The sequence below is a fragment of the Calidris pugnax genome, unplaced genomic scaffold (genome assembly GCF_001431845.1).
Source record: "Calidris pugnax isolate Ruff unplaced genomic scaffold, ASM143184v1 scaffold70, whole genome shotgun sequence".
Lineage (NCBI taxonomy): Eukaryota > Metazoa > Chordata > Aves > Charadriiformes > Scolopacidae > Calidris > Calidris pugnax.
The window spans coordinates 12824471-12852161 of record NW_015090862.1 but is presented as its reverse complement, the minus strand read 5'-3'; the positions used below and the strand labels follow the sequence as shown (position 1 = coordinate 12852161).

The window sequence follows — 27691 nt, the reverse complement described above, 5'->3', positions numbered from 1 at the left end:
CCACGAGTGTTAAGCATGCATGTGCTGCCAAGCTCTGAACACCCACTAGAAATTGGAGATGCAACTGTCTTTGATGGCTTCAGGCAATCCCTGGTAGGGGAACTGTCTAGTCAGGAGCGTTGTGGCACCCCTGGCTTTGCCAAGGCAAGGCAGAGCTGTGAGGGTGCTCAGCAGAAACCCATGTGTCCCTCAGCAGCGTCAGTTGTGAGGCAGAGATGATCGGTGCGTAGGTGTTGCCGTGCAGGAAGCTGAGCCGCAGGGAATGAAGAAGAGCTGATTCAGCAAGTGTTTTATACCATGCCCATCCCACGGTGCATGGGTGAGAGGGTGAGGAACACATGTCCCCATACGCAGGGGTGGTGGTGTGTGCGTGGGGGCCACGGGATGCTGCGAGAGCAGTGGGAGGGTGCGTGATCCCCTCTATGAGATGAGCAGGGGGCTCACGTGCACCTACATATCCTGCATGAGATGGTTCATGTCTTGAGCAGCCTGGTCCAACCCGTTTGATGCAGGGACAATGCTGGCAGGCAGTACAAGCAGCCTGCTGTGCTAGAGCCACTCCACATCCTGGAGGAAATCAGCTCAGGGCCTCCTCTCCCCTGGCTTCTTAAGTTCTTGACAGTTCACACATCATGAGGCTCCTCTTCCGAAGTCACCCCAGGTGAGCCAACCCTGCTTGTTGGCCCCACAGACACCAGATTAAACAGTCCAGAGAAGATGCTTTCAGGTTAGATGAGCAAGCAGAGTTTTATACGAGAAATGCTTCCATGTCTACTCCTTGATGTCTGTATGCAGGAGTATTTCCATTACCATGGCAGCCTCCCTGGAGGCAGGTCAACAACAGCAGCCCAAAGCCATGTTCGCCTTGATTTAAGGGTTTCTTTTTCCTAATGGATCCCCATCACCAGGAATGTCCCTACCCAACACACGATCAACCACCACAGCTGTGCTCCAGCATTGCCTTCCTGTGCCAGGGCTGGAGCCTGCTCAGCCTCCTTTGGTCTCAGGTACTGCTACAAATATCTTCAGTAAACACATGTTAAAGTAACAGTAGAGTGGATCTAAAACCCAAGCATCTGCAGGAGGTAACCAGCTTGTGCACAAATCAAGTCAGGCACAGATTGCAGCTGGAACAAGGCAGGGCTGTGCTGCTGGTTCCAGCAGCTCCTTCCAAAGCAGGCAGGGGCCAGGCAGAGCCACCTTTCCCACCCTCCCACACCACTTTTCTTTCTCTCCATACAACCACACAGACAACACCAGCAGGGCTGGCTGTGGGGCAAAGTACACACAACAGATTTTGCTCGCCTTTCCAAAACAGCCTAAAAACCTCTCGTTTCTGTGGCACCACCACAGTCTGAAGGTTGACTCGCTAAGTATGAGGTTGCAACTCAAACCATGGGTGCAATAGGTGGGATGGACACTCCAGTTCTGCAAACCCAGGTTGAACTTCTGAGCCCTGGAAACTGTGGGTATTTCTTTCACTTGCTCTTTCAGAGCTGCATGAAACAACGCAGAGCACAAAATAGCCACAGATAAGAAAAAACATCTGAGAGAGCTGGGAAGAGCTGGTTGGGTCAAGTCCCACTGGCCACAGAATCTCTCCTGTTAGCCAGATATTGCAGCCCAGGCAAGAGGACAAGAAGGTGGTGCTGGGCACAAGGTTAGTTCAATTCTGCTCCAGCAGTGGACAGAAGTAGTAAAAGGCAAAAGGTTGCTCACACTTTTCTTTAAATACGTACAATATCTGCTGCAGAAGCAGCCAGACAGAGCCTGCAGGGTTTCCTCAACATCCAAATCTCTACCAGGACATTCACATCAGCACTTGGACCTCAGAGCGGTTTCTATGAAAGGCAACGGCAAACCAGAAGGAAGGGAAATTTGCAGACAGAAGGTCATCACAGGGACCTCAAATGCCTTCTAGCTGTGAGCAGCTGAGCATTGAGGTCAGGCCTTTTCCACAGGCCCAAGCCACAAACCCAGGCTTTGCTAGGACAAATGAGGAGACACGGAATAGAGTAGCAAAACACCCATAAATGAATATACATTGGATACTCATAGATCCATAAATCCCCTACAAGTATCCCATATGGATTGACTGAGAAGGATAGGACAGTAAGACAATGAGAAGCCTCAGTGCAGAAGAGTCTTGACCCACAAGTGCCTATTTCAGAGAAGCAACGGGTGCTGGGTCCTGCTGGAGAAGAACCTGGGGCTTTGACGTTAGAGGAGAGAAAAAGAGAAGTTTGGAGAAACTAAAGAAACAGCAGAAACCTGTGGGAGAGACTGAGACCTGTACGGCCTGGCTCCAGGCTGAGCACTGGGCAGCAGAGCCCTGCTGTCACTTCACACTGGGCTCCACATTTCTATTGCATTAAAAAAATATTTGACAATTCCTCTTAACCCTCCGTGTGCGTGTGAAGAAAAGTTTCTCTTTTCCACTACCAACAGGTTCAGTTTTCTTTTTTAGCCAAATGAAACTGCAAGCACGGCTTTATTTTCATGTTGTTTTTGGCAAAAATGGGAACATGAACTGACCAAAAATAGAAACGCTGCATACTTTTTAGCTTCCCATGTCCAGGAAGAACAAAACACACCAGGCAAACAAAAAGAATTTACAGTGGTAAGGGTAAATATCCTTCCCATTTTTGTTTTCAAGACCTATTAGAAGCAGAGGTAAGGAAATCTATTTGTTTAAAAAATATGATTTTTAAAATGACCACAATGTTCCTTTTAAACTGCACTGAAATACAAGATAAAGACAGGGTACTGAGTGAAAGAGTGCTGATGGCGCTTTTATTGTGTGATTTGCCTTGTTTTTTTCTGAAGTACTTCTTTTTAGCCGATTACCATGTATTTACAGTTAGTGTAATTATATCTAATTACTTAATTAGCATGAATACGTGTAATTACTAACTTCGAATATGTAATTATGTCAGGGCAGCCTGTAATAAATGAGGTTGAAAAAAAACCCTCATTAGGACTCATATGGAAGGACGGCTGCTCCACCCGTGTGGAGAATGCATCCCAGTCCCCAGACTGCGCCAGTCCTGGAACAGGAAAACACAGGCAGCTCCGGTTGTGTCTGGCAACAACCTCCACCAAAATCAAACCATTTGCCCCAAAAGTCTAGCTTCACAGCGCTGGTGAAAACCGAGCATCCACTGCTGGGAGACAGACAGGGATCTGCAAAGGATCGCAGATTCGTTTTCTCCTCTAAGTTTGGGTTTTTTTTATTCTTGAAACCTCTTTGGTTGGACAAGAAATATGAGAGGAGAGAATAGAATAAGTGCAAAACTGTGCTGTGGCATTTAAGTAAAGCTTGAGAGATCAGATCCAAGACTTATCTGCATCTGATGCATTGTGCTAATAATTCATTATTACTCTGAAAGTAAAACAACCTTCCACAACGTTTCTTCTGAAGCATTACCAGTCTTTCCCCCAAAAATTCTCCAGCTATTCGTAATTACCCATTTTGCAAATTTGATCCTGAACATCAGGAGATGAAGCTCAGGTTAAAAGTTGCTGTTACTGCCAAGAAGCCTATGTATGAAAATGGTGTCCTATAACAACTTCATGAACTTATTTCAAATTGATGTTCCCCTTTTTTCCACTGATCAGGAGCTATCAGTTGACATGATCTGACTTTTCCTGCCCAGAAGGACAGATAGCCATTTTCTGGGCACAAATGAGGGTAGACTGGATCATGTTTTGGATTACCAAAACCCCTGACCATAGGATGGAGCCACATGGTCCTACATCATATCTCTTCATCACATATTCTGTCCACAGTGCTTGCCACAACAAATCCTGTTCTTCTCCTCTTATGTGTTTATTTCCAAATATAGAGAGGTGCAAAATCATCACAACCTGTCGCTTCTTCTGCTGACATCTGCCAAGCAGATATGCCACTTGGTTTCTCTTCCATATGCAAAAGATCATGAGAAAAAGACTATTTTAGCTTATTCTTCTAAAATTGATTTATGGTTGGACTGTCCCCATTGCCAAGCTCTTTGTTTGACCCTCCAGGTAGGGTTGAGGATGGCTGAAACGGAGACTGGTTGCAACTTCTAGTGCTGCTCAGTGTGCCATGGAGTTATGGCATAAAGATATGGGGAGCATATTTTCAAGAACTCAATGCTTCATCATGAGAAAACAGGCTGGTGCAGTTTATTCCATGGCTCTTCGAGAAGCCCTCTGCCAGGAAGGGAAGGACCACCTGAGCCAAGCTGATTCCTCCTGCTCCTCTGAGTTAGGCAGTAGCAGAAAGGGCTACGAGAACTGCACAAAACCCATAAAGTCAGAGGAGAGAGCTGGTCCCTGTACCCTTCACGTCATCAACGGGAGAACACCACATCCCCAGTGAGGAACACGCCTCTATCTCATAGAATCATAGAATGGTTAGGGTTGGAAGGGACCTCAAAGATCATCTAGTTCCAACCCCCCTGCCATGGGCAGGGACACCTCCCACTAGAGCAGGTTGCTCAAGGCAGGTTGCTCATCTCCTTGAGGACATGCTAACGAGAAGAGCCCACGGGCCAGAATTGCACAGCAGGAGCAAGAGGGGCTGCAGCTCAGCGGGCAGGGAGCCGCTCTCCATATTTCAGCTGCAATTCCATTATGCAGAGCTAAGTGGCTGGGAATAAACATCCGTCATCCCTGCGTGATAAGCGATGTTTGCTAGTATAGAGGGTGACAGAAATCTATATCACATCAATGTACTATTAATACTGCATTAAGCATATAGAGTTTGCTCTCCTCATTGCAGCGCCGTAATGGGTATCGGCATGTCCTCAGCGCAGGCAGCATCCGAGAGCGCAGGGATGCTTGCAGGAGGAAGGAAGGAGGAAAGCTTCGTGATGGAGACAGAAATGGCTCGCTGAAGATGTTGCTCTAGCAACACCTCAGTGCAAAGAAGAGATGCTGGGTGCCACGGAGCACCTTTGCTCGCAGCTGGACTGCAGTTCTGTGGGAGGTGAGGGGGGTGGCAGAAGGGAGATGACAGCTCATCTCAATACAGGCTCAGCTGGGCATCGAAGCACTCCCCAGACCAGAGGACTTCTCCTCTCTACAAGTGACAGCAAATGAAGGCGTGTTTGTGTCCAAGCTCTGCACAGGGGGGGAAAGAAAACCCTCTGGCATGAAAACCATGGGGAGAACGGGAGCAAAAAATATTCTTCAGCTCAGGTTTAAGATGAGCAGAGCGCATCAGATCAAACAAACCTCTTACAGCGAAAGCTCCCCAAAGCATGCTTAATTTAAAAGGTGAATTATGAAACTTTCCAGCCTCAAGCAAAGCCACCAGTGAAGTTAGAAGTTTTGCCCAAGTCCTGGGGACTAAAATACAAGACACACACACAATCCAACCCTGCCTGAGGTCCTGAAGCCTGCGTTCTGCCCCACAAATGACAAGCATATTGAAAAAATACAAGGGCTTTCAGTCTGCCAGCATCTGCAGCTGTGGTTTGCTCCTTGTTAGCACCCAAAGGGGGTGTCTGTGTGCGGGGTTTGGTTTCAGCCCTGCTGCCTCACAGCCCTGGGATACCCAGAGCTCGGAAGTGGTGATTTGCTGTGGATTTCTAAGCGTGCCAGTTGTCACTAGTGCTGCTTTTCACCCCTATGGCACCTTTCATGGGAGAAGCAGCTCCAGATGCCACCCCCAAGCAACTCTGTGAACTCTTCAGATCCTAATCAAATAGCCCAGTGAAAGTCTGAGGCCAAATCCTGCTGCGAGGAGCTTCCCTTGCAACCCACCCAGCTCTGACAAGCCCCACAGGCCAAACGCTCGGAGCAAAACTCAGTCCTTTGAGGTTTAAGCTCTGCTACCGCACAGCTGCAACAACACCCGTGTCTTGCAACGGTCGGCGTATAGATTAAAGAGATTCGAGAGAGCACAGGATGGGAAGGAAAAAAAAAATAAAGCGGGGAAGCCCCCCCCTCCCAAGCCATCAGAGTTTGTAAATCATTTTGAGATGAGGTGCTATAAGATATGTAAAATATATAATTAACGGCACAGAAAAACCACGCTACATTCAGCTTCTCCGCTCCTGCCTAATCACCGCCCTCATCCTCCCCCTCTCTACAAACAGACCAAATTTAGCACATTAAAATGAAAATCAGAGGGAAGCCGAGCACGTTCATTGGGTACAACCCCACCACTCCAGCAAGCAAAGCACGGCGATAACGGCTCAGGCGCCAGCACCGCTGGGCACCCTTGCAGCACCCTCCATGGGAGCAGTGGTTGCATCTCCCCTTCCCCGGATGGGAGGAGCGGTGGCCAAGGAGCAGCCTGCTCCTGCCGAGCTCTTAACACCACATGAGTTTCCACAGGTTGGGAGATCAGCCTCCTCCCTGTTTCCAGGGGCTGAGTTATGTCTCCTGCACTCATGAGTCAGCAGCAGCCAAGGGGAGAGCAGAAGAGACTTCAATGCAGCACTCCCTACCTCTGGCCAGGCCACGGAGATAGCACAAGTTGTAGAGTTTTTTCCCCTTTGTTTTTTTGCAAGCTTTTTATTTTTCCAGTTCTGCCTGGGACCAAAAGACACACCAAAAGGATGAGCAATAGCAGGAGAGAAACATTATCCAAACCTCCTGCATTGCTTGGCTTGCATCTCAGGGCTGGGAAGAGGCCTGGGAGAACTCATCTACCGGCTGCAAGCCACGTGTTGGGGAGGGCTGCAGCTTACTGCTCACATGGGAAGCAGCACAGGACTCCCAGAAAGACATCTTTTTACCCAGTGCTTTTCTTTTATGCTCAGAATTTAGAAGCACAAAACAGAGAGAACCACTTAATCACCACCTGCTAGTCTAACGAGCCCAGTTCACAGCCCAGATTTATATGGGGAAGATGCAAAAGCTTTACAGAAGCCCATGAAAACAAGACATCCAGCATCTAAGCCTCCTGTTCTTTATCTCCACACATCTGCCCCATCTATGGCAACATGTCCTGAGCTTCTCCATAGCCCAGTGAGGAGCCAAGAAGGCAGCCCCATGGCTGGGAAACTGCTGGAGGAGAAAGGGGAGGCAAGTCCTTTACCTGGCCAGGCAGGGGTCATGTCCATCCCCATGCTCCCAGGTGGCTCTTGCTCACACCTGGGACCTCACGCCTGGAGCCAATAAGGCAGAGCCCAGCTTCAAATGGCACTTTCAGGCAAGGGGGGAAGGTGACTGGTGGGTGGCGGAGGGAGGGTGAAGGGAGGTGAAGGTGAGGGTGGAAAGTCTTCTCTGGAAGCACCTACATGTATGTTGTGATTTCTGAGACCTGAGATTCACTTTGGTTTCTGTACCATACCAAGACACACTCTCCTCAAAAAACTCCTTCTCTTTTTCCTCATCCTCTTAACCTCTCCCTCCTTGCCCTCCTTCCCCCCTCTCCCCAACCTGTCCCCTGTTCCTCGCAGGGGGCTCCGGCCGGATCGGGCACTCACACGTGTCTGGCTTGTGGCAGTTGTGACCTTGTCGGAAGTACTGGGGATTCTCGATGACAGGAATGCGGGTCATGCCGATCACCACCGTGTCCGGGCCAGCATCCAGGGACGAGGGCGTCGTGATGCCATGGTTGATGTGGTGGAGGGGACTGGCTGAATCCTCCTCTCCGCTGATCACTGCCACAGGACCTGCAAAGACCACCACATGTCAGGCACAACAGGGGAAAGGGCACCCGCAAGCCCTCCTGACCACGCAGGTACAGATCACTGTGGGTTGGCAGTGGGCCACCACCAGCCCCTGGACAGGATGCCTGTCCTAGCATCCCTGGCAGTTGACCCATCCCAAGGTAGCTCACAGGACAGGGAAGACACCTCAAGTTTTCCTTCCTGGTTTTGGGGTACCAGGCTGCAGGGGTTCAAGCAGCTACAGGTGGCACCACAGCAGAGGTGAGTCCTGCACAAAGCCCTCTCCTGGGGCTGTCACAAGACAGACCAGTTGGTGTGGTGCCTGGCATTATGAGCTTGGCAGAACACATAATGAAGTTTAGACTGGAGAAACATCATGCCTAAAGAAGATCTGTCACCCCAAACCCATATTCAGACCCTTCATCTTGCCCAATATACGATGCCCATCTTGTTTCCCTCCTCTAGTTTCATCCAGGCACACACCCAGAGCCCTTTGGTCAGGGTGGTATCTACAGGGACCCAGGATGTATTGGAGCACACTGACCTCTCTCCGCAGATGGCCAGCCAGAGGCCGTGCTCCAACTCCTTCAGGTTCCTGTCTGAGACCTGAATCCTCACACCCAAGTGCTTGCACCCAAAAGTATCACTGCTCCAATCTTGCCCAATGGCAGGCTTGTTCCCATAGGTAAAGTGATGAAGGAAAGAACGTCCATACCCGAGAGCCAAGGCCTGCTTCACACACAGAGCTATTTCACAATATTCAGCTATACCCTGATTCTAGGCTTATGCTTTATTTTATTTTTAGACATTCTAACTTCAGTCTCTGCTATCAGCTGCCAAGGCTGAAAAACTCAGGGGACATCAGGCCTTAATACATTATTCCCCATTTCCACCTATACTCACCTCTCCTGGGACCTGACCTACCAGCCCATGGCACAAACACCTACATCATGAAGTGAAACCCTTTAATCCATGCTGCTTAAACATGGCATCCTGAGGAGCTGAGCAACATGGGCATTGCACTGCAACCTTCCATGAGGACCACCTTTATATGTTCACATGGAAAGAAAAACCACACTCAACTAGAGATGCTCCTTTTCTTCTGTCTGGATGCTACTAGGGGCTACCAGAAGCTCAAGCGAAAACAAGCAGAGATGCTGCACTGAGGCTTGAAACCTATTTAGAGAGGCCAGTCTTTAACCTACGTTGCATAGAAAAGGCCTCTTTCCCGTCAGTAATCTACTTCTAATTGCACAATTACTTTATTATGTAGCACTAGCAACAAAGAAGGGAGTCTTCAAGCAGTTTCACTCTCCAGAGCTTCTGGGAGGGCAGGGCGAACACCGGCTCCGTGCAGTCATTCTGCCTGCATTAATCTAGTCTAAAGGCTGCTCATTTTTGGAGCTTCAAGTATTGTTTATTCTTCCAAGTGGGATATAATAAAGTTATTGTGTAATTAGCAGAGTCCTAGCAGCCGTGACAGGTGTTTTAGTCACAAGGAGAAAAACGTCTCTCCCTTTATTGTGAATTCTTTCTGGCAGGTTCTGGCTTTTTTTTTTTTTTTTTTTTTTTCACTTTACTCCCTGCGGCAGCGGCACTTCCAAGACGACATTTTTCACTTCCTGTACATGAAAGTAGATGTTTTTTTCAGAGTTCCCTTTTTACTAGTAATAATTTGTGAAAATGTGAAGATGCTGCACCATCAGAAATGGTAAATAGGCTAATGATTCACATACCTTTTTGTGTTAGCTCTGCAGTATGTTTTCAGTATGATCAAGCGAACTACAATGAGTCAAAAGGAGCTTTCCTTTTGAATTTAATAATTACAGCTGGTTTCAGTTTATACATTTGGTTAAAGATACTTTATAACGTTTTTTTTTTTTTTTTTTTTTTAACATTACTCCCTGGGCCAGCGTGACTTCCAGCTTTTGAGACACAAAGGCAAAATTCAGCTCTTGCCGCAAGATGCCTCTGTTGGGACTACGCAGGCTGCATTTCTCCAAACACCAGCAGCAAACAGGCAGTTTCAGTTTGAATGACTTTTGTTCTTCCACATTGTAAAGTCTCTGCATGCAAACCAGAACATGCAAACGTGCACAGTGTGCACGTCCTTTTGGCGGTACCCTGCACCACTGCATGGCCTGGCAGCGGTGGGAAGGAGAGACCTCTGCATTTCAAGGTACTGTTCCCAGAACAGGTCAGAAAAATACCAGCTGGTATAGACGGGTGTAAATAGTTTGAGGGGAGATCATAAAGATGTCTCTTGCAGTGGAGCAGATGGAGAGGCTATTGAGGGATTATTACTTTCCCTAAGCAGCCAAGGTGTTACTTCAAAGGAAGGTGTACCGAATCACGCAGTGGGATGTGAAAAGCCTTTCTAGTGAATGATATGAAAGAAGTCTTCATTGTCCTCTGCTTTGAGAGCACAAATCACACCTTTGTGACAAGGGGCAAAGAGGACGTCTCCTACAGCATTAGTACTGGAAGGAGATGGTTGGTTTCATAAGCAACCACGGGACGTTCATCAGGCTGGCGCAGACCCTGCTGGTAGTTCTTGGGGGCTCACAAAGCCCTGCCAGCATGTAAGTCTCGCTGGCATTGCTTCCACAGCACCTCCTCATTTTTAAGTAACACAGATCACAGCAGTGTCCCTCTGGCACAAGCAGGTTAAAAGGACGTGGCATGATCAAGGAGGTCAGATCCTTGTGAAATGAAGCACAGCCAGCATCTATTACTCCATGTTCTGATGGCAATTTCCTTGCCAACAAACAGATCCAGTTGCCTCTAAGCACACAGCCATTCTGTTGCCCCTCTGAGACTCAGGCAAGCACTGGACTCTGCACAAGCCTGAGACAAACTTTAAAAACATCATTGATACCAAGCCATCACTGATCACTTTTATAGGTTTGACTATTGCTCTGACACTCAAAATATATACTGCCATTAGTAACTCCTGGAAATAAAGCAGCTACCTAGACTTCAACTTTTTAAATCTGTCTTGGCAATAACATATTTTTTGCCATTAAGTAGGTAAAGAGGTTGATTTTCTGATGTATAATGATGACGAATGGCTTTATTTGGAAGAATTCTCACCGACTTCAGCAGTGCATTTTCAAGGTAAGGTTAAATGGAAAAAATGGAGTCAAAAGAGAAAGAAACTACAGATTTTAAGATTTAAGTTTGCTTTCCGCTTGACAGAGAAATGGGCAGAAGAATACAGAAAATAAGCCAGTTTTCTACTGTAAAAACGCAGGATAATAGTCAAGGGTAGCCTGGGGTAACTCTTGATATACCATTCTACAACCTTAAAACGCAATATAAAATATTTTGGAGTTCCTCTGGAACTTAAAATCTAAAGAATAGCTGTTTCTGTGAATAACTCAGCCTGTGTTATGGACAAACATACTGTGGATATTAACTATAAAAAGAGTCTATTTGTTAACACTTTAACAAGCCTTCATACATTCTGAGCATCAAAAACGTTACATCTATACTCTGAAAGGCTTTCGATGCCTCTCCTTCCATCCAAGCAGGTTTCTCACCAGCCAGCAGCACCCACACTGTCTGCAAGGACAGAGTTCAGCTGCTCCCCACACTAACCCCAGGCAGTTTTCCTGCCAGGGAAGAAATGTCAACAGCAGCCATGGAGCCAGAGAGCTTCAGGGAAAGGCTGGGGAGATATTAGGACTGCCCAGGTCTACCCCTGGGTGAAGAGGTGGTCAGCCCTACTTCAGCCCAGCATTACAGCCACTGCCAACCTGCCCCTTTACAGTGCCAATGGGAGAGTCAACCGCAATGACCAGAAAATCAGGATCAAAATGAATCTGATGTTAACAAAAGAGCAGCGAGGCAGCCTGAAAATGTTGCTTTTGGAAACATCACAGGGAGTAATGCTCTTCTCCCTTCCCTCCCACACCTCCTCTACAGCCAACTCATCTTTCCCAAGAAAGACCCCTCATTTAAACACCACCATTCCTGGCCTCATCTCCACCCTCTTTCCTCCCTCAGCCTCCTGGTCAGGCTATACTCCATCCATCCCAGCAATGTCCCAGCTCTTCTTGCTTTGTATCCATCCTGATATTATCATCTCTCCAAATATTGAGCAAATACTCTTCCAGATTGCCCTCCAGTTTCTACTTTTCAGAAAATCTCCGATTGTTCTCTATTCAGCACTCTTCCCTATGGCCAAACTGGAGTTTTGCTTGGTGTTTTCCTTCATCACCTCATTTATCTGGAAGCCCTGTGAAACAGGATATACCTTTTAGTCCATGTCTGTGAATCACCTAGTTCATTCACAGTGTTATACGGACAATTTGCTACTTAAGAAAAATAAAGCAAATAATAATAAATTGCTTAGGGAGCTCCTATTTGCATGATCATATCATAATGGTAAATTATTTATCAAGGCTAAGAGCTATATTTTCTGATAAAACACAGGCTCAGAAATATAGGGTACTTTATAAATAACCACAGATTGGAGAAGATAAGATAATGGTCACTTCATGTATATCTGTAACATAATGAATGCTGCAAGGCAGACAGGTGAAAAACAACAAAAACTCCAGCTTGCTATCACAGTAACCTCTCCAAAGCAACAAAAATGATCGAAGGTGTAGAAAACATGACCTCCAAGGGAAAACTGAAAGAATTATGCTTTGTGTTGAGAGGAGAAGACTGAAGGCACACGTGATAACAGCCTTCAAATATGTAAAAGGTTGCAGCAAAGAGAAATATAATAGCTGTTCTCCGGGTCCACTGGGGATAAAACAAGAAATAATAGGTTTAAATTGCACTAAGGGAGATTAGGGTTTGAATGTTTTCCCTAATGCCTAGCAGTACGGATGGTTGAGCACTGAAACAGATAACCCAGGGATGCTGCAGGGGCTCAGCCGCTGCCGGGCTGGGAAGGGAAAGGTTAAAGAAACTTCTTTCAAGGACTTTTTAACTACAGGGCCTGACACTGCTCAGAACTCTCCCAGGCTGCAGCACTTTCCACCTGCACCCAAACAGCCCTCAGCAGGGAGGGCTTTTCCCGTATTGATGCTTCCAAAGAGAGTCCAAGCAAGGACCTCGCTGGCACCACAGACCCGAGGCGCCTCAGGTGCAGCACTGGCCCAGGATGGGGCCATGATCTCTCCACGTGGTTTCAGAGAGGACAACTCCATCCACATCCCAGGCCACATTCTCAGGGCAGATGCAGAGTTTGCTGAAGCAGAGAGCAAGGCAGCGAGTGCTCAGGGCTGCAGGGCAAGCCCATCCTCTCCACCCATGCCTCAGGGAACCATCATTCAGAACATCATTTTTGATCAAAAATGATCACTGCAAGGGCTAATTGTGCCATCCGCATTTGCCTGTGTAATATAAAGCAGCCATATAATTAACCTACTTAATTAGGAACTGTATATGACCCATAACTAGGAAAAAAAGTGCTCTCTCGATAAAGTGGGTCACCATGCATTGTATAGCAAGCACTGAAGCAGACCTCATTAAACTCCAATATATATTACATATAAAATCCCCTATTCCTCTGACTTCAAAACTCTGTTAGCGCTTCCATATTTGCCTGATCTTAATCATAAATGCTGTTCTTCAAAGGACCATGTCACCAGCTGGCAAGTAGATAATTTCAACACAGGATCTCTCAAGCCTTGCTTTACAACTCAGAGCTGTGCATACACACATACATGTTTATTTTAATGCAGATAGAAAACTAACCCCAAACTTCAGCTCATCAGGAAAACAAAAAAAAGAATGTTTTAAAAAAATTTCAACCTTTTGCTGGAGCTGAAATCAACCCATCCCCCCCCAGGGCTGATCTCTGCACCAGCAAGGAAAGGAACTGAAACTCATAAAACAATAAGCGAAAGCACAACAAATACAATTAAAAATCTAGCCATGCTCAGAGCAAGATTGCATTTACTGTCTCATAAAGAGAGCCTCGTCCTGTCAGGCAAACAAAAGGAAATCAATTTCTTAATTTTTATTGGCAGATGTGGGCACGGGGCCAAGTCAGCTCTTGGTGCCTGCGTGGAACCTGCTTGGAGCCAGACTGCCATGAGCCCCAGTACGTCCCCTGCCCTCCTGCAATGGGAAGCAGCCGCTTCTCCTCATCCCCAGGGTCACTGATCCCAACCGTCTATTGTGGGATGATCCATCACGCGGTGCCTCTTCCCTTAAGCCACAACAGATCCCTCAACTTGTACAAAACACTGGGCTTTAAACAGAGATCTCCCTAATTCCAGCTTCTTGTGCGCTTGCTTTGTCACCACCACCTCAACAAAGTCAAAGAGGCTTTTCTGACACCCACACAGCTCAGTTCTGTCTCCCTGCCCCAAATTCACCCTGGGATATCCTCACATCCTTGCACAACCCCTGCAACATGCCACGAGAGCTGGAGGGCACTGCTGGAGAGGCTGGCCTATACAGCACAGCTCTGGCTGGAACCATGCCATGACCAGCTACGGAGCCTGCAAAGGTCCCAACCCCTCCTCTGCCATGGCCCATGGGGTGCAGACTCTCCCATCAGCTTGTTGGGGAAACAGCACGTATGACCTTCCATATCCTTGAGCTTTGCATATAGATAAAGACTTCAAGAACATAAATTTGAGCTCTCAAAGGGGTCTACTGCAAATCCTCAGCTTCCCGCCCTTCCAGGAGAGAAGGCAGGAGAAAATGGACAAGAAGCAATCCATTTTCCCCACTCCTGAATGAGATTATTGTTTCAGGGCCCTGACCATCTTGAGAAGCTGCAAATCCCACTGCATTCAGGGTGAAAAGTAGTCAGGAGCAGGTCCAGGTACCCTGCACCCACCACCACTTGGGTTGGACACGTAGCTCTTCCCTTACTCTGCTGCCATCTTCCACCCTCTTTTACAGATACATTATCATATTAAAAAAAGGGCTGTGAGGTCCATTGTCAGGGGGTGGTCCTTACAGAGGCAATCCCTACACCACTTCAGGATCTTACTTGAAACAGTCTGCCAAAATGCTGCCATTTACAAAAGCCCCTTTCCCTCTTTACATATTGACATTTCCTTCTCTCTCTGATTTTTTCAGGTGTTTGCAGGGAGAGAAGGAGGTTCTTGCAAAGGAGAAAACAGCAGCCCTGCACATTCCTCCCCTTGCCCATGCTGGCCTTTAGCCGCCTGGACAGTCCCAGCACGGAGCATCCCTCCAGCCCCATCAAGGGGTAGAGGATCCCAAAACCTCTTCCAATTCTCACACATCGTTTCCACCCCAGCCTTTCTCAGGTTTATTTATTGAGCTTAGACACAAATCCTATAAGCACTCACACTCAGAAATGGAAACATTAAGATCAAATCATATAAAATATAAAGTCAATGCACATGATGGCACAGACGCGTAAATCCAGCAGAACAAGCAAGAGAAAATGCTTACACTAAAAACAACGAGACAATTTGATAATTAAAAAGGGAGGGGATCTGACAAGCCAGGGCCATGTGTGACAGCAAAGCCAGCCAGCACCTGCAGGAAGGCAAAGCAGGGATTTTTACATCTAGGCTTAAAGCTCCTAGCCCAGCAGCACAAAACCTCTTCAGCTCAGAAAGCGTATAACCAGGAAAGGGGCTGTAAACAGGAGAATATTTTAGACCCCGATCTTTAAGTATAAACAAACCAACATCTTTTCACACAGAACAGGGGATGGATACTGGGAAGCCACTTTATTTGCCAACAGGAAAAGGTTTTCACCACTGAGGTCAGGTGAAACAACTAGCCAGTAGTACAGGCAACAGAAGAGGAAGAAAAGTGTGTTTTATGCTGTTGTTGCTGTGAGGACGAAGATGATATTTCATCTGGTGATACCAGTACCATCCCCACTCACCTTCCACCATTCCACCCACTGCTTTCCCCATTTGCTGGTCACAAGTCAATTTATCCCACTGCTGGGCATGCATGCTCCACGCAGGATGCGAGGAGCCAGCTGAGATGCAACACATCCATTCTTGCAGAGACACCTCCTAAGATGGCATATTGGAACGTAAGAGTCAGCACCAGCAGCTCCCAGAGCAGAGAAACACTCACCTGGATGAGGGAGGAGGAGTGAGTAGGGGCACTTGGGGATGTGGCAACTGTGTGCAGGCAAAGTCTCCACTTAGCCCCGCCACAGCCCTCCTGCCCCAGCCCCAAGGTCAAGGCTCAGAAAGAGCTGATGGGGCATTTGGGTGGATGTTTGGCGCCAGTTGTGCAACGAAACATCAAAACAAGGTTCCTTTTGCCCTCTCTCACATGCGCAAGGCCATCATTTCCACCCCTCTTTAAGGGATTGGTTCCATTTGAAGCCAAACCCTCATTTCTTCCCCCAGGTCTCCATCTTCCCACTGCATCCAGATCCAGAGCTGGGAACCATCCTGCTTGGCCCAAATTCTCCACTTATTGCCATTTACCTTTTCTTTTTTGTCCCCTCTTGTTCTTCTTGACTAGAGATTTGCTTCTTGTTTTTTCCCAAACAAAGTCACCAAGCTGTCACCTTGGGGGCACCTTGAACTCCAGAGCAGTGCAGGCTTTACGAGGCGAGAGCCGGGCAGCGGCTGGGTAAAGGCCTCGGCAGCACCTATTAATCTCCTGGCTCACTCATCCCTATCACAGACACACCGTAAAAATGATATAAGCATTTCATTCAAACGGCGCTGCAGAGGGAGTGGGGAAGAGCACAGGGCCAATTGATTTCCAGTATGTCTGCTCTTTACCTCCAGGTATAAATACAACAGCAAAATCAATCGGAATAACATCATATCAGCTTTCTAATCTCTTCTGTTCTCAAGACACTCTTTATATACTGCGGCGTTTCCTACAGCTTGTCTACAGGAGGCCCCGGCATCTCAGCACCCCCCAGTTCTCCTGCGTGCTGCCGCTTCCTCGCTCCTGGCTACTCCAGAGGAAAGTTTTGGGATCTGCAGATCCAACCCACAGCCCTTCCCTTGCTCCATACAGGAGATGTCTCCCAAAGCAACAATCCTTGTCCACGTAAGAGCAGCACTAACACGCACTTGGTGAGCCCTGGGTCATGTTAGCACTTGTTAAAGGGGAGATGCTTGCTCATTCGCACCCCTTCCCAAGTGGATGGTGGCTTGCTTAGGGTTCATAGGTATCCAGGCATGCCCAGATCTGCTGCCAAGCACTCCGAGGGGGACAGTGCTACCAACACGGGGATACAGGCAAGGCAGCAGCTTTCCCCTCAGCCTCAGGACCCCATGGCTGTAAACACCCAGGGGCTCCCATATGGTCATAGAACCATAGAATGATTTGTTTTGGAAAGGACCTTTAAAGGTCACCTTGCCCAACTCCCCCTGCAATGAACAGGGACATCTTCAACTAGATTAGGTTGCTCACAGCCCTGTCCAACCTGACCTTGAATGTTTCCAGAGATGGAGCATCTACCACCTCTCTGGGCAACGTGGGCCAGCGTTTCACCAACTTCACTGTGGGTGAGGGTAGTGAAATATAAGAAATATATATAGAAATTTCTTCCTTATATCTAGTCTAAATCTTGCCTCTTTTAGTCTAAAACCATTACCCCTTGTTCCATTGCAAAAGGCCCTCCTAAAAAGTTTGCCCCTGATGGCATTTTGCCTCCTTGAGAGCATCCAGCACCCAGGGGCTGAGTGACCCCACACAAACACCCAAGGCTGGTGCAGGGCTGCACGCTCAGTGCTGAGCAGACACATTTCCTTTCTGCATTTCCAATTTATCATCAGTCCAAGGCTTTTATCCTCTCTCCTGGCCACCAGCCACTGCAGAGTGAGACTGTGACAAACTGATAAACATTTTTCCCCGAGCCCTTGCTTGGGTGAATGTGCAAACGCAGTGTGAGGCTGGAGAAAGGGCTGCTGGCGAGGTGTCAAGGGGCCATCTTCTGCAAACTCCAGCTCAACACCGACGCGGTGCTCTCCCCCACCTCAAACCAGACCTTGGCTGAACAGCTGCAAAACGGAGAAGAAAGCTGAGGTGGTTTAAGCTACACCTCAGTGTCACCCTGCAATTTAGCCAGCAACGAACATGCACACTGTGTGCATTAAAGCTGCAGCAACGGTATCATCTTCAACACTGTGGCCAACGTTGGATGAAAGCTCTGGGACATGGTATCCAACCCATTCAGCGTGGAGCTCCCATAGCACGAGGAGGCCACCAGTGATGTCTTGGTGAGGAGCTCCATTGGCAGCTCCACCACCAGCATGTCCACCCTGCTGCTGGATTGCTGACCTGAGCCAAGGAAATACCCAAAACACCAAGAATCACAGAGGCAACAGCTCGAACCACTACTACCCTCCTGCCTGAGGGTTTTCCTGATCTTTACCAAGACTGGTGCCCAATGCTGCTTAATAAACACCATCCATGGAGAGAAACCCTGCCAGCAGCAGCTCTGCATCGCAAATCAAGGCAGCACCACACACTTCCCACCAGCCATTACACACTGAGGGCAAGCACTGGGCATGTTTCTCATTAGCTCCTTGCCCGGGTCCACCTGCTGCCTCTGTCCCCCTCCCATCACTCCGCTTCCCACGCCTTGGCCATTGCAAGATCAGTCTTGGGTCATCTTGCTCTACTTGGAAAGCTTAGCTACCATGAAAGCAAACCGCTTGTCCTCTGGCTCCAATCTCTTACTGAAATTAGTGCCAATGGAAGTGTCACTATCAATTTCATTATGTTATTGGATGGACGTAAAACTGGGCCGAGTCCCATATTCCTGACAGGCCATCAAAGGGGTGGGGATTATGGGTAAGGAGACAGGCAGCCCTGGCAGGAAAGGCAAAGGCTCCAGATCAATTAGCCTGATGAGGCTATCTTCCAGCCACATCACTTCATGCTGACACCAGCGCCTTCTCCCCAGAGCCCGGCTGCCCCTGTGCCGAGAAGGTTTATTTTCTCCAGCCGTAACCAGAGCCCCTCTGAGCCCAGGGAGCTGTGCGTCCCCTTTCCAAATATTCAATTTATGAGACTCCCGAGACACTGAGGGATTTTGCTGTCATTACAGGACATTAATTTTCAGACCTCCTTATTTTGGTTTAATATTCTGTCCAGACAAAAAAAATCACATTAAAAAAAATAAATAAATGCCCTGCTCTGCATTACTCAGAGGTTTCAGATGGAAAGAGTGCTCAAAATGTAAAGTACCTGGCACGACACATGGTTTGTCTTTGCGCTATGTTTTTCTTCTCGTTTTTTTTTCCAGATCCTTCTTGGACCATGAAACGAAACTGGTCAGTACCGCCATCTGGTTCTCATGCAGTAATTAATACTGCTTGTAATTTTTCAAACAAAAATAGTTTTTGGCTGTTGCTTTTTTGGTAAACTTTTGACCTTTTTGTTTTTAAATGGGATTTTTATGAAAACATCAAGCGGCCATTGAGGCTGCAGATGCCAATGGACTGGGTTCACTTCCAGAAGACACCCAGCATGCCCAGTCCCTGCCAGCAAGTGAGCAATTGCATTCGCTCAGGGTGTGAATTTGTAGACCCAAACTTAAAATCTTTCAGTTCAACTGACAAATCCTTAGATGGTCAACAAATACTAAAAAATCCTTGCAACCAGAGTTTGGCTTGGTTCACACACGAGGGCAATGAAAATTTAAAACTTCTGCCTTTCAGAAAGTCAATTTTATTTATTTTTTTTTCCCCTCCACAGCGTTCCTTGAGGTGATCTGCTGCAGTGATATCAGTCTCTCAGATTTATTCTATCCCAAGATAAATAGTGTGGTGCTTATAGAATCAAAACATATTTAACTTGTATAATGGTTTAAATCCTGAATCTGCTCCCACAATATTGTGAGACTCTTCTGGAATATGAAGTCCATGTCTGAAATATCCACAAACAAACAAACACTTTTTCCCTTCATGCCGAGCAACTGGGAGAGGAAGCAGGGCCAGGGTTTGGGCAGCCCTCCTACTCCCCAGCCCATGATGCTTACATCAATAATGCAGCAAAGGTTGACACCTCCAGTGCCAATTCTAGGAATCAACGTTTGTTAAAGAGAAAATCATTAAAGAAATGAGGTGTGGCAGGTTTTCAAGAGACTTACAGGTTAGGGGGGAAGCCCTTGACATTCTCAAGGCAGAACTGATTGGAAAGGGACCAATGCTTTTGGGTCAACTAATACCAACTGCAGCATCAATACACTGGTGTCACGCTTTACTCCAAAATTTATGGTCCTTGGTCATTTTGTTTAAAAGTCACAGAAGTGGCCCCTAGGGAGAGGCTCTAAAATTACAACTTTCTGGGAGCTGACAGCTCATTTGCAATGAGTATTGCTGGTTTGGGGTTTCCACCTGGCTTGCTGGAACCCTCATCAAGTTTGAGGGGGGTCCTGTGAACAGAGGTATAAAACAAGCATGGGATAAAAGGTTGGGAGATGCAGAGGGGGACAGAAAAAAATTCCCTACTTAAAGAACTCACTGCGTTGTCTATCCACCAGCTCAAACAACCCCTTTAATAAATTAGAGAGCTATTCATTGAAATGGCTTCCTCTGTCCCCACGCTGCCAGTTAATCTGTAATTCAGATAGATCAGTCAGAAGGCAAGAGTCCAGCATATAAAATGATTAATTCCTCCAAGGCCTGGGGAAATTTCCCTTTCTAAACAGCACAGCACGCCCCCCCTCCTCACCGGTGAGCTACAGGCATGGAGGCAGCTCCCATCGGAGGTCAGCGAGGAACACCGCTTGCATTTCAATACAGGCTCGAGCAAATACATCGCCTGTCACCGCATCGCTGGGTTTGCACAGCCCTTGCAAGGAGCTTGCCTCACACCTCCCAGCACCTTCCCCCTCTGCGAGTCCTCCAGCACCCAGCTAGAAATGCTCGGCCTCTTGCCACCCTGTCAACCCGACACCAACACTTTTCAAGACGAGAGTTTTCATGCAGCAAGAGTGTAAATTGCAATTAAAGCAAGCAGGCGGGTCTGCAGAAATGCAGCGTCTACCAATTCCAGTTGAGAAGCAAGCAGCTGGTGCCCGACACGAGTATGGAGGTTGGGGCACAGCACATCTCATCTCCCAGCTTCCCCAAGGGGAATCACCCCCAGATCCACCTCTGTCCTTTACAACGTCAGGAGCTAACGGAGATGCTGGCCTCTGGCTGGAAGACACCAGTGAAACAGACCAGCTTCAGAAATGAAATGAAGGGTGGGAGTGAACCAGATGGACATGCTCCAGTAGGTGGTTGGGGAACGGGGAGAAGTCATGTGAAGCTCCATGTGAGACCAGAGGCACCTGAACACAGTCTCAGCCCTGGAGGCAGCAGAATCAAAACAAACATCTTCCTGTAGCCAGGAGAGAGGCATGAAGAAGGGAAGAACACTACTAAGGACTCTTGAAAGGATACAAGAGATTGAGTATCACAACAGTGCATGGCTGGCACAAGTCATGGCCTGAAAACAGGAAAGGACATTAAGGCAAGACCTTCAGAATCTTTTTTTGACTCTGCTGGTTTTTGCAGCCTCAGTTGCCAGCATTCACCGCATGAAAGCATAAGAGCCATCACCAGCCAAATCCCTGTCTCCCTACACATATTCCACATCCTACCCCCAAGCTACTTCATCAGCATCCTGAAGGCAGGTGGGAGGGAAGCTGCCTCGCGTTAGCCTGAGAGCCACGAGGGCAGAGAAAGATGGGGCGTTTGGCATTTACCTCCATGACTAAGCGCTGCCTCCCTGCTCCACACCCCCTGCCCCCAAAACACATCCCTTGCTTGATGGCTTTGTAGCTCACGACAAGAGACACGACAACACAGCCATGCTGGGAAGCCAGACCTGCAGACGCGCGGAGGTCGAGCGATTTCTCCATCTGCACCGTTGAGGGAGCAGGAAGGAGTGAGTGGGATAAACAGCATCCTCACCCACAGCGTGGTGATGAGAGGAAAAGAAAGAAATAAAAAAAAAAAAAAGAAAAAAAAGAAAAAGAGAGCTTGCACAAGGCTGGTGGCTTTCTACTTGGGAGTAGCACGAGTCTATTGAGCATTAGGCCAAGTGCCCCTTGCACAAAGCCCACTTCAGGCTGCCAGAGCATCCTGCGTCAGACCCTGCCAAGCCCACTCCCAAATTCCCCTGCCCAGAGGCACCCATCAGGCTGGTAGCACCCTACAGAGCAGAGCTCAAGCATGCAGGCAGCACAAACGTGCGACCGGAAAGCAGCACAAGGCAGGGAGAGCTGTGGTGGCGGAGGCACCTGGACCACAACCAAGCCCCTTTCCAGAAGCAGCTATCACGTCTCTGCAGCAGCAGTGGAACGGAGCCACTTTTCATCCCACCTCTCAAGGAAATCATCGCTGCAGACACAATTATGTCTCCAGAGCCTTTTAACTGCAGCTCTTTAGGGCTGAGTGGGTTGATGGAAACCTATTCACGGGGTTGACATCGCTTGGCTGGGTAGGGACACTGCCACCGAGTCAGTGGCTGGGGAGGGACCACAAAATAAGACTGGCAATGGGGGAAGTCCTAGGCAATGCCAAGGCAGTATCTCCTGGAGGTACCCGCCCCTGCTCCCTTCACAGTATACCACAAAGGCCAAGCCAGTTTCTCATCTTGTTCTTCTATAATTTCCTTAAAGAAAAACAAAATAGTAATATATGGGGGCTGCCTGCTTTCTTTTGGCTCTGTGCTCTCTTTCTAGAGGGGATCACCACTCAGATACGGACAGCTGCACATGCACGTCAGCCACAGCAACACAGAGCAACATAAGGCAGTCTCATCCCCAGCACCCCCTCTCTCCAGGTAGCCCTAAGCAATGCCAGAATCCGAGCACTGGGCAAATGGGAGCACAGGAACACGGTTTGGCCATCAGTCTCTCGGACACCTTGCCAAATCCATGTTCAGAGCAGAGGGATGCAGGAAGCTCTTACTGCGGGACCCTTGAACTGCATCGCAGAGCCCTCTCTGAGCTTGGCAGAGCCGACCAGGGGCTGCTTTATCATATCTGCCATCTGCTTGTTTGCTTTGCAATCCTCTGCTCCTCTTGGCTACGCTTAAAGACTCCTACCTGTTCTCTGAAAGCTTTGCTGGGTCTCAGTAAACAAACCACAGGCAGGGACAAGAGTGGGGAGGGGGAGAAAGAAGAGAGAGAATCAAAATTTAATTAAAGACACTTTTGCTTCAGGGCCTCTGAAAATTACAAACTCATAAATCTCTTAGTAAATGCCCCGAGCAGTTGCTATGCCAGGCTGCCTACCAGTCCCACCAGGAGGGCTATAAACCGTGAGCACACAGTTCGCTGGCTCCCTCCCTCCACCTCCACCCTGCAACATCAGGCAACCTTGAGCAGCCTGTCAAGCCCCTGACAAGTGTTCTGCAACCAGGAGCTATCAATCTGCAGCTCCGATGGTAGCACGGTGCAGGGAGCTGCTGGTTTCGTTCGCAGCTGTGGCACAATGAGAGGTGGGAGAAGGGTAGGATGCAGGGAGACATAAGTCATGGCAAGATGGGACCAGAAGAGCCTCAAGACTTGCTGGAAGCACCAAGTTCTTCTAAAGCATGTTTTCTAATGAGAATCGCCAAAGAACAGGCATAAACCAAAAGATGGATCCAGTGGGACTTCTGCTGCCCAATGACCATGTGAGGGCACTGTAGAGAAAACCCATCTTCTGGTAATTCCCCAATGAATTAGCCCAGAATTTTCTTCTGTGGCTAATATGAATCTTCTCCGGGGGATACGTGCATGCTGTCCAGCCCAAACGTACTTCTCACAAGGATGACACAAAAAGATAGCAAGCATCTTCCACCTAACAGCAGCAAGAACAAGCAGTTTCACCGTGTTCCTCCTTCGGCACACAGCAAGGAACAGGCTGAACGTCCAGCACGTGGAGGCGTTGCACGGCTCTGCTATATTTAACTGTATTTCAGTACAGTCTCTGGTAGTGCTATGAACCAACACGTCTTTGCCAGTAGCCTCTCCCAGGAAGGCTTGGAACTGGGGAGTCTGGGGTATTTTTCACCCTTTACTCACAACCAGCCACAACTTTGAAGGTGGGAGTAGAGTCTGTTCTCAGAAGCATGGACAAGTCTTGGCCCTTTTCTGCTAACAAGCAGGTGGTTGGTAAAGTGGTAATGAAATCTTTCTGGCTTTCCTTTAAAGTGGGGATCAGTGGGTGAGAATGGGAAGTTTCTTACAGAAGAAGAGACCGGTATATAGTAAAATCATTTGCTGAGCTATATCCTTGGATAAATTGCAACCAGAAAAATAATAAAGAGGTTAAGAGAAGCTTTCAGAATCCCTTGACAGCATATCACTTGACATGACCGATACAGTTATATCAGCTGTTGACTCCATCTAGTAACATCTATTTTCCAGTGGGAGAGACCAGTGTTGGTTATATCAGGAAGGCAGAGCAGATAAAGCAAAAAGTTATCTGCCAGAAAGAAGACGACATACCTGCTCTGAAAAATCATCGCCCACACCCACTTTTGCCATTTCTAGAGCCAAGCTGAACACCGAAATCTTTTGAGGAAACCACAAAAATCTCACATCCCTCCATTTAAGCAACTACTGTGCTTCTGTTGCAGGTCATGTGTAGAAGCACAAGAGCTGAAAACTGAGGCAGGAGTATCTGTAACAGGAAAGCTTTGGGAGGCAGCCAGTTCTCCAGACCTTCCCAGCCAAGTTCTCCAAAGCACGGTTTGAAACACCCAGGACAAATATAGACTATTTGAACCAAATTCTGAACAGCCTACAAAGGAAGGATGTCAACAGTCCACTCTGAGACTTTGTTTTGCATTTCTAGACCATCTGCTAAAGGATGAAATCCCTCTAAGGCAGAGGAGGCAGCACAACAGATGCCACAGCTTCCAGTGGGTACCAAAGCATTGGAGGTGGGCAGACAGCTGCCGAGGCTGGATTCTCCACAGCTCATCTCACCCCGTCCTGCTGGACAAGGAACCCACAGGAGCAGAACTGGAAGCAGGTCCAAATCAGCCTGTTTTCATAAATGGGTTTTCCTGGCTTTATTAAGCTCGCTCTTCCAAGGCTGCTCTCCAAGTTGGAGATGCAATGCTTGGAAAGCTACAGAGTTGGAGATGAGAAATCAAGCCTTCCCAAGAAAAAGCAGGAGCTCACCACGCAAACGACTGCTCTGGCAGAAACATCAGTGAGGGGGACAAACAGTTGAGAGCAGGATCAAGACAACATAACTAGTGTGCCTCCTTCCTATTTCTACAAGAGCATCCTGATATCACCCATGTCTATGGACTGGTTGTGCACCCATCTGTCTACGTAGTTATTTACAGCACCTAAGTATTTATCCACTTATCTAAGCAGTGTCTCCTTATTCTACTTATCTTTCTATAAAGCTATCATATTTGTCTCTATTTTAAGATAATACTGCTTCATTTTTCCCCAAAATTCCCAAAGTAGGGCAGCTCCCAGGGGACACGGCTCCTTCCTCCCGTGTCCTCACTGCAATTCAGGGAGGATCGCGTGGAGGCAGTGGGGTGGGACGGAGGTAGGATGTGTGCCCACAGGGCAGCAGTGGCTGGGGGAAGGTGGACAGGCAGGAGGACACATCCCTGCGTTGGTGGGGGTGCGCGTGACAGCAGGCAGGGCTCAAGCTCCGAAGTGTGGAATATGCTGCCACAGGGTATTTCTTTTACGGTGTAAGCTGGGATGGCAGCTGACCCAGCTTTCTCCTTCTACCTGCCGAGTCGAATCTCCCTCTTTCCACGGCACTCTGGACGCGCAGAAACGCACAAATCTGGCAATGCTCTGCTCTCGCTCACACTCAGATAACTTTGCTGGGACTGACCATGCTTGGTACCTCTCAAGGTTGAGACCCTGTTTTGTCCTACAGGCATGCTCATGGCTCACCTCATCACTCCTTGAGTGGGCAGCAAGGGCAGACCCTAAGGAGCCAGCAGCAGAGACTGACCACCTCATCAGCACGAGCAATGCACATCCTCAGACCCCACAGACAAAGAAGGTGGTGCCCAGCTCTGCATCCCCCACACTCCTTTACTTGTGGCATTGCATTCTGCTTTATCTTTCTCTTTTTCCTCCTTGAAGAGTGAAAAAGCCAAACAAGAGCTTATAAATTATCAATTCTCGACTGATTTTGCTGAGAAAAGCACATAAAACAATTGTACAACAGAGGAGAAGAATAATTTAGCATTTCAAGTGGGGAATGGTGATGCTGCTAAGACAGCTCTATGTAGGCAGAGCACTCCTAAGCCACCCCAGCAGGATCTCCCTGCTCCAGCCTCTTCCCTCCTGCCCTTTGAAAACACACAAGCAAAACCATAACCTTTTCTGGCAGCCACCTTAAAACACAGAAAACCACATTTGCATAAGCGGGACAGCCCCCTTCCAACACAGGTATCTGCTACTACACACACATGAACACAGCTCTATGCACACAAGCTTCCACTGAGAGGATCCTATCGTGTGATGGTCCAGGACTGACCCACAGCCCGGGAGTTTACCTACAGCAGAGCAAGACTTCTGCATGAAAGGCTACAATTTCCACCCCAAAAGCTGCATCACGAGTTAGGTGAGGTGATGAGCAGGTCTGTTAAATCTGTCTGCATCAACAACTTGCCACTGCAGATGGTTCACGCAACTGCGGTCCGCCCGGTCATGCTTAGCTGCATACTAGCAGATCTTTGGGAGCTCTTTTCCATCTGTGAACTCCTCTCTACAAAGTCCTCCCCTACACCATATCCTGCTCTTTTCCATCTGTGAACTTCTAAAAAAAAAAAAAGTTCTGCCAAGTTTTCACAGCTCTAGAGTTTCTCCAGCATCACGTGTAAACTTTTTTTTCTGAGTCTATGTGGGAAATGCTAAGTCTTTCCCCAAAAATGAGTGATAGCAGCGCTGTCTGCTAAAAGGCTGCATGTGTCAGAGTTGAATCATTTCATGGAGACTACAAGTGACACCATGCAACGTTCCTTAGCCATACGTGCAGCTTTTAGCTTCTGATTATGGAATTAGCGGCATTTCATGGAGACTACAAGTGACACCATGCAACGTTCCTTAGCCATACGTGCAGCTTTTAACTTCTGTTAACTAGCGAAATTAGTAATGTAACTAAGATGCACTCCAAGGTAGCTGATTAAACCACCCAGGGGTTACCTGCAACGTCAGAGGCAGGAGAGAACAAAACAAACCACCCCACGTCCCTCAAAGAGCTGATATCTTGGCACTGAGACTCCCCAGTGCCAGCGCGGCTCTAGCGGCGCAGACTTAAAAAAAGTTAACCTTGTCTAGAATCAATGATCTAAAGGAGATGGAGAACAGGAGACCAACACACCCGCCGAAGACTTTACTCTCCGACATAGCTAAAGGAGCCTTACGAGAGCTCAAAGTTCCTGTTGCACCTTCTGCTCATACGCCATCAGCTTTCTCTTAAGTATCTCAGGGACATCCAGCACACTGCAGACCACCAGCTGAAACCAGCGCTAGACCAGATGTTAAATGTGCAATACAGAAAGCAAAGCTATTATCTGTGTCTTAAGCCAGCCACCACACACTGTTACAGCAGCAACGGTGTTGTTTTCTGATACCTTTTGGGTTTGTTTTCTTTTTAGATACATTCACTTCTTCCCATCCCTTCTGTTCTGTAGCCTTTGGCCACGAGAGCCCACTGTGCCAAACAGACAAACAAGTCCAGTAGCAGTAGCTGGATTCTGTATGTAGGGGAAATACTACTCGGTTAGCAGTTAAGATGTTTGTGCGTGCACCTATCTCAGTATTAGATTTCAAACTGTCTGGGGTTTTTGCTTGGGTTTAATTCTGAAGGAAGGAGCATTTTCCACGCTGTCTAAACCTGGCTTACTTCTCCTCCTGCCTTTTACACAGAGTGGTTTCATTTTTGACCCCACATCCAAAAAAAAAAAAAAAAAAAAAAAAAAATATTTAAAAATTCACACACTTCAAGAACTGTGTCTTCTCAGGTTCCCCTGAGCCTGCCCAGTGTCCATCAGCCTGTTAGCAGGGCTGCCCAACATGATGAACCCTCTTTGAAAATTAAGACCAAAACCAGAAGAAATAAAGCATAGGGGAAAAAAAAAAAAAAAAAACCCACCAAAAGAGAGAACAGACTGACTATCCCTTCCAATAAAGGGATTTTCCAGAATTTTAATGCACG

General features: G+C 47.8%; 1 protein-coding gene across 3 annotated transcripts in view; it reads right to left on the bottom strand.

The window, feature by feature from the left end:
- NTRK3 (neurotrophic tyrosine kinase, receptor, type 3) overlaps nucleotides 1–27691 on the bottom strand; it is a 226263-nt gene that overhangs the window by 93512 nt on the left and 105060 nt on the right. For all 3 annotated transcript variants that reach the window (XR_001412371.1, XM_014944753.1, XM_014944754.1), the window contains exon 12: nucleotides 7425–7613. Coding sequence is in view for 2 of the 3 variants with exons in the window: in XM_014944753.1 (XP_014800239.1) it covers nucleotides 7425–7613 (189 nt within the window). In the remaining variant the exon portion in view is untranslated. The remainder of the gene's footprint in view (nucleotides 1–7424; nucleotides 7614–27691) is intronic.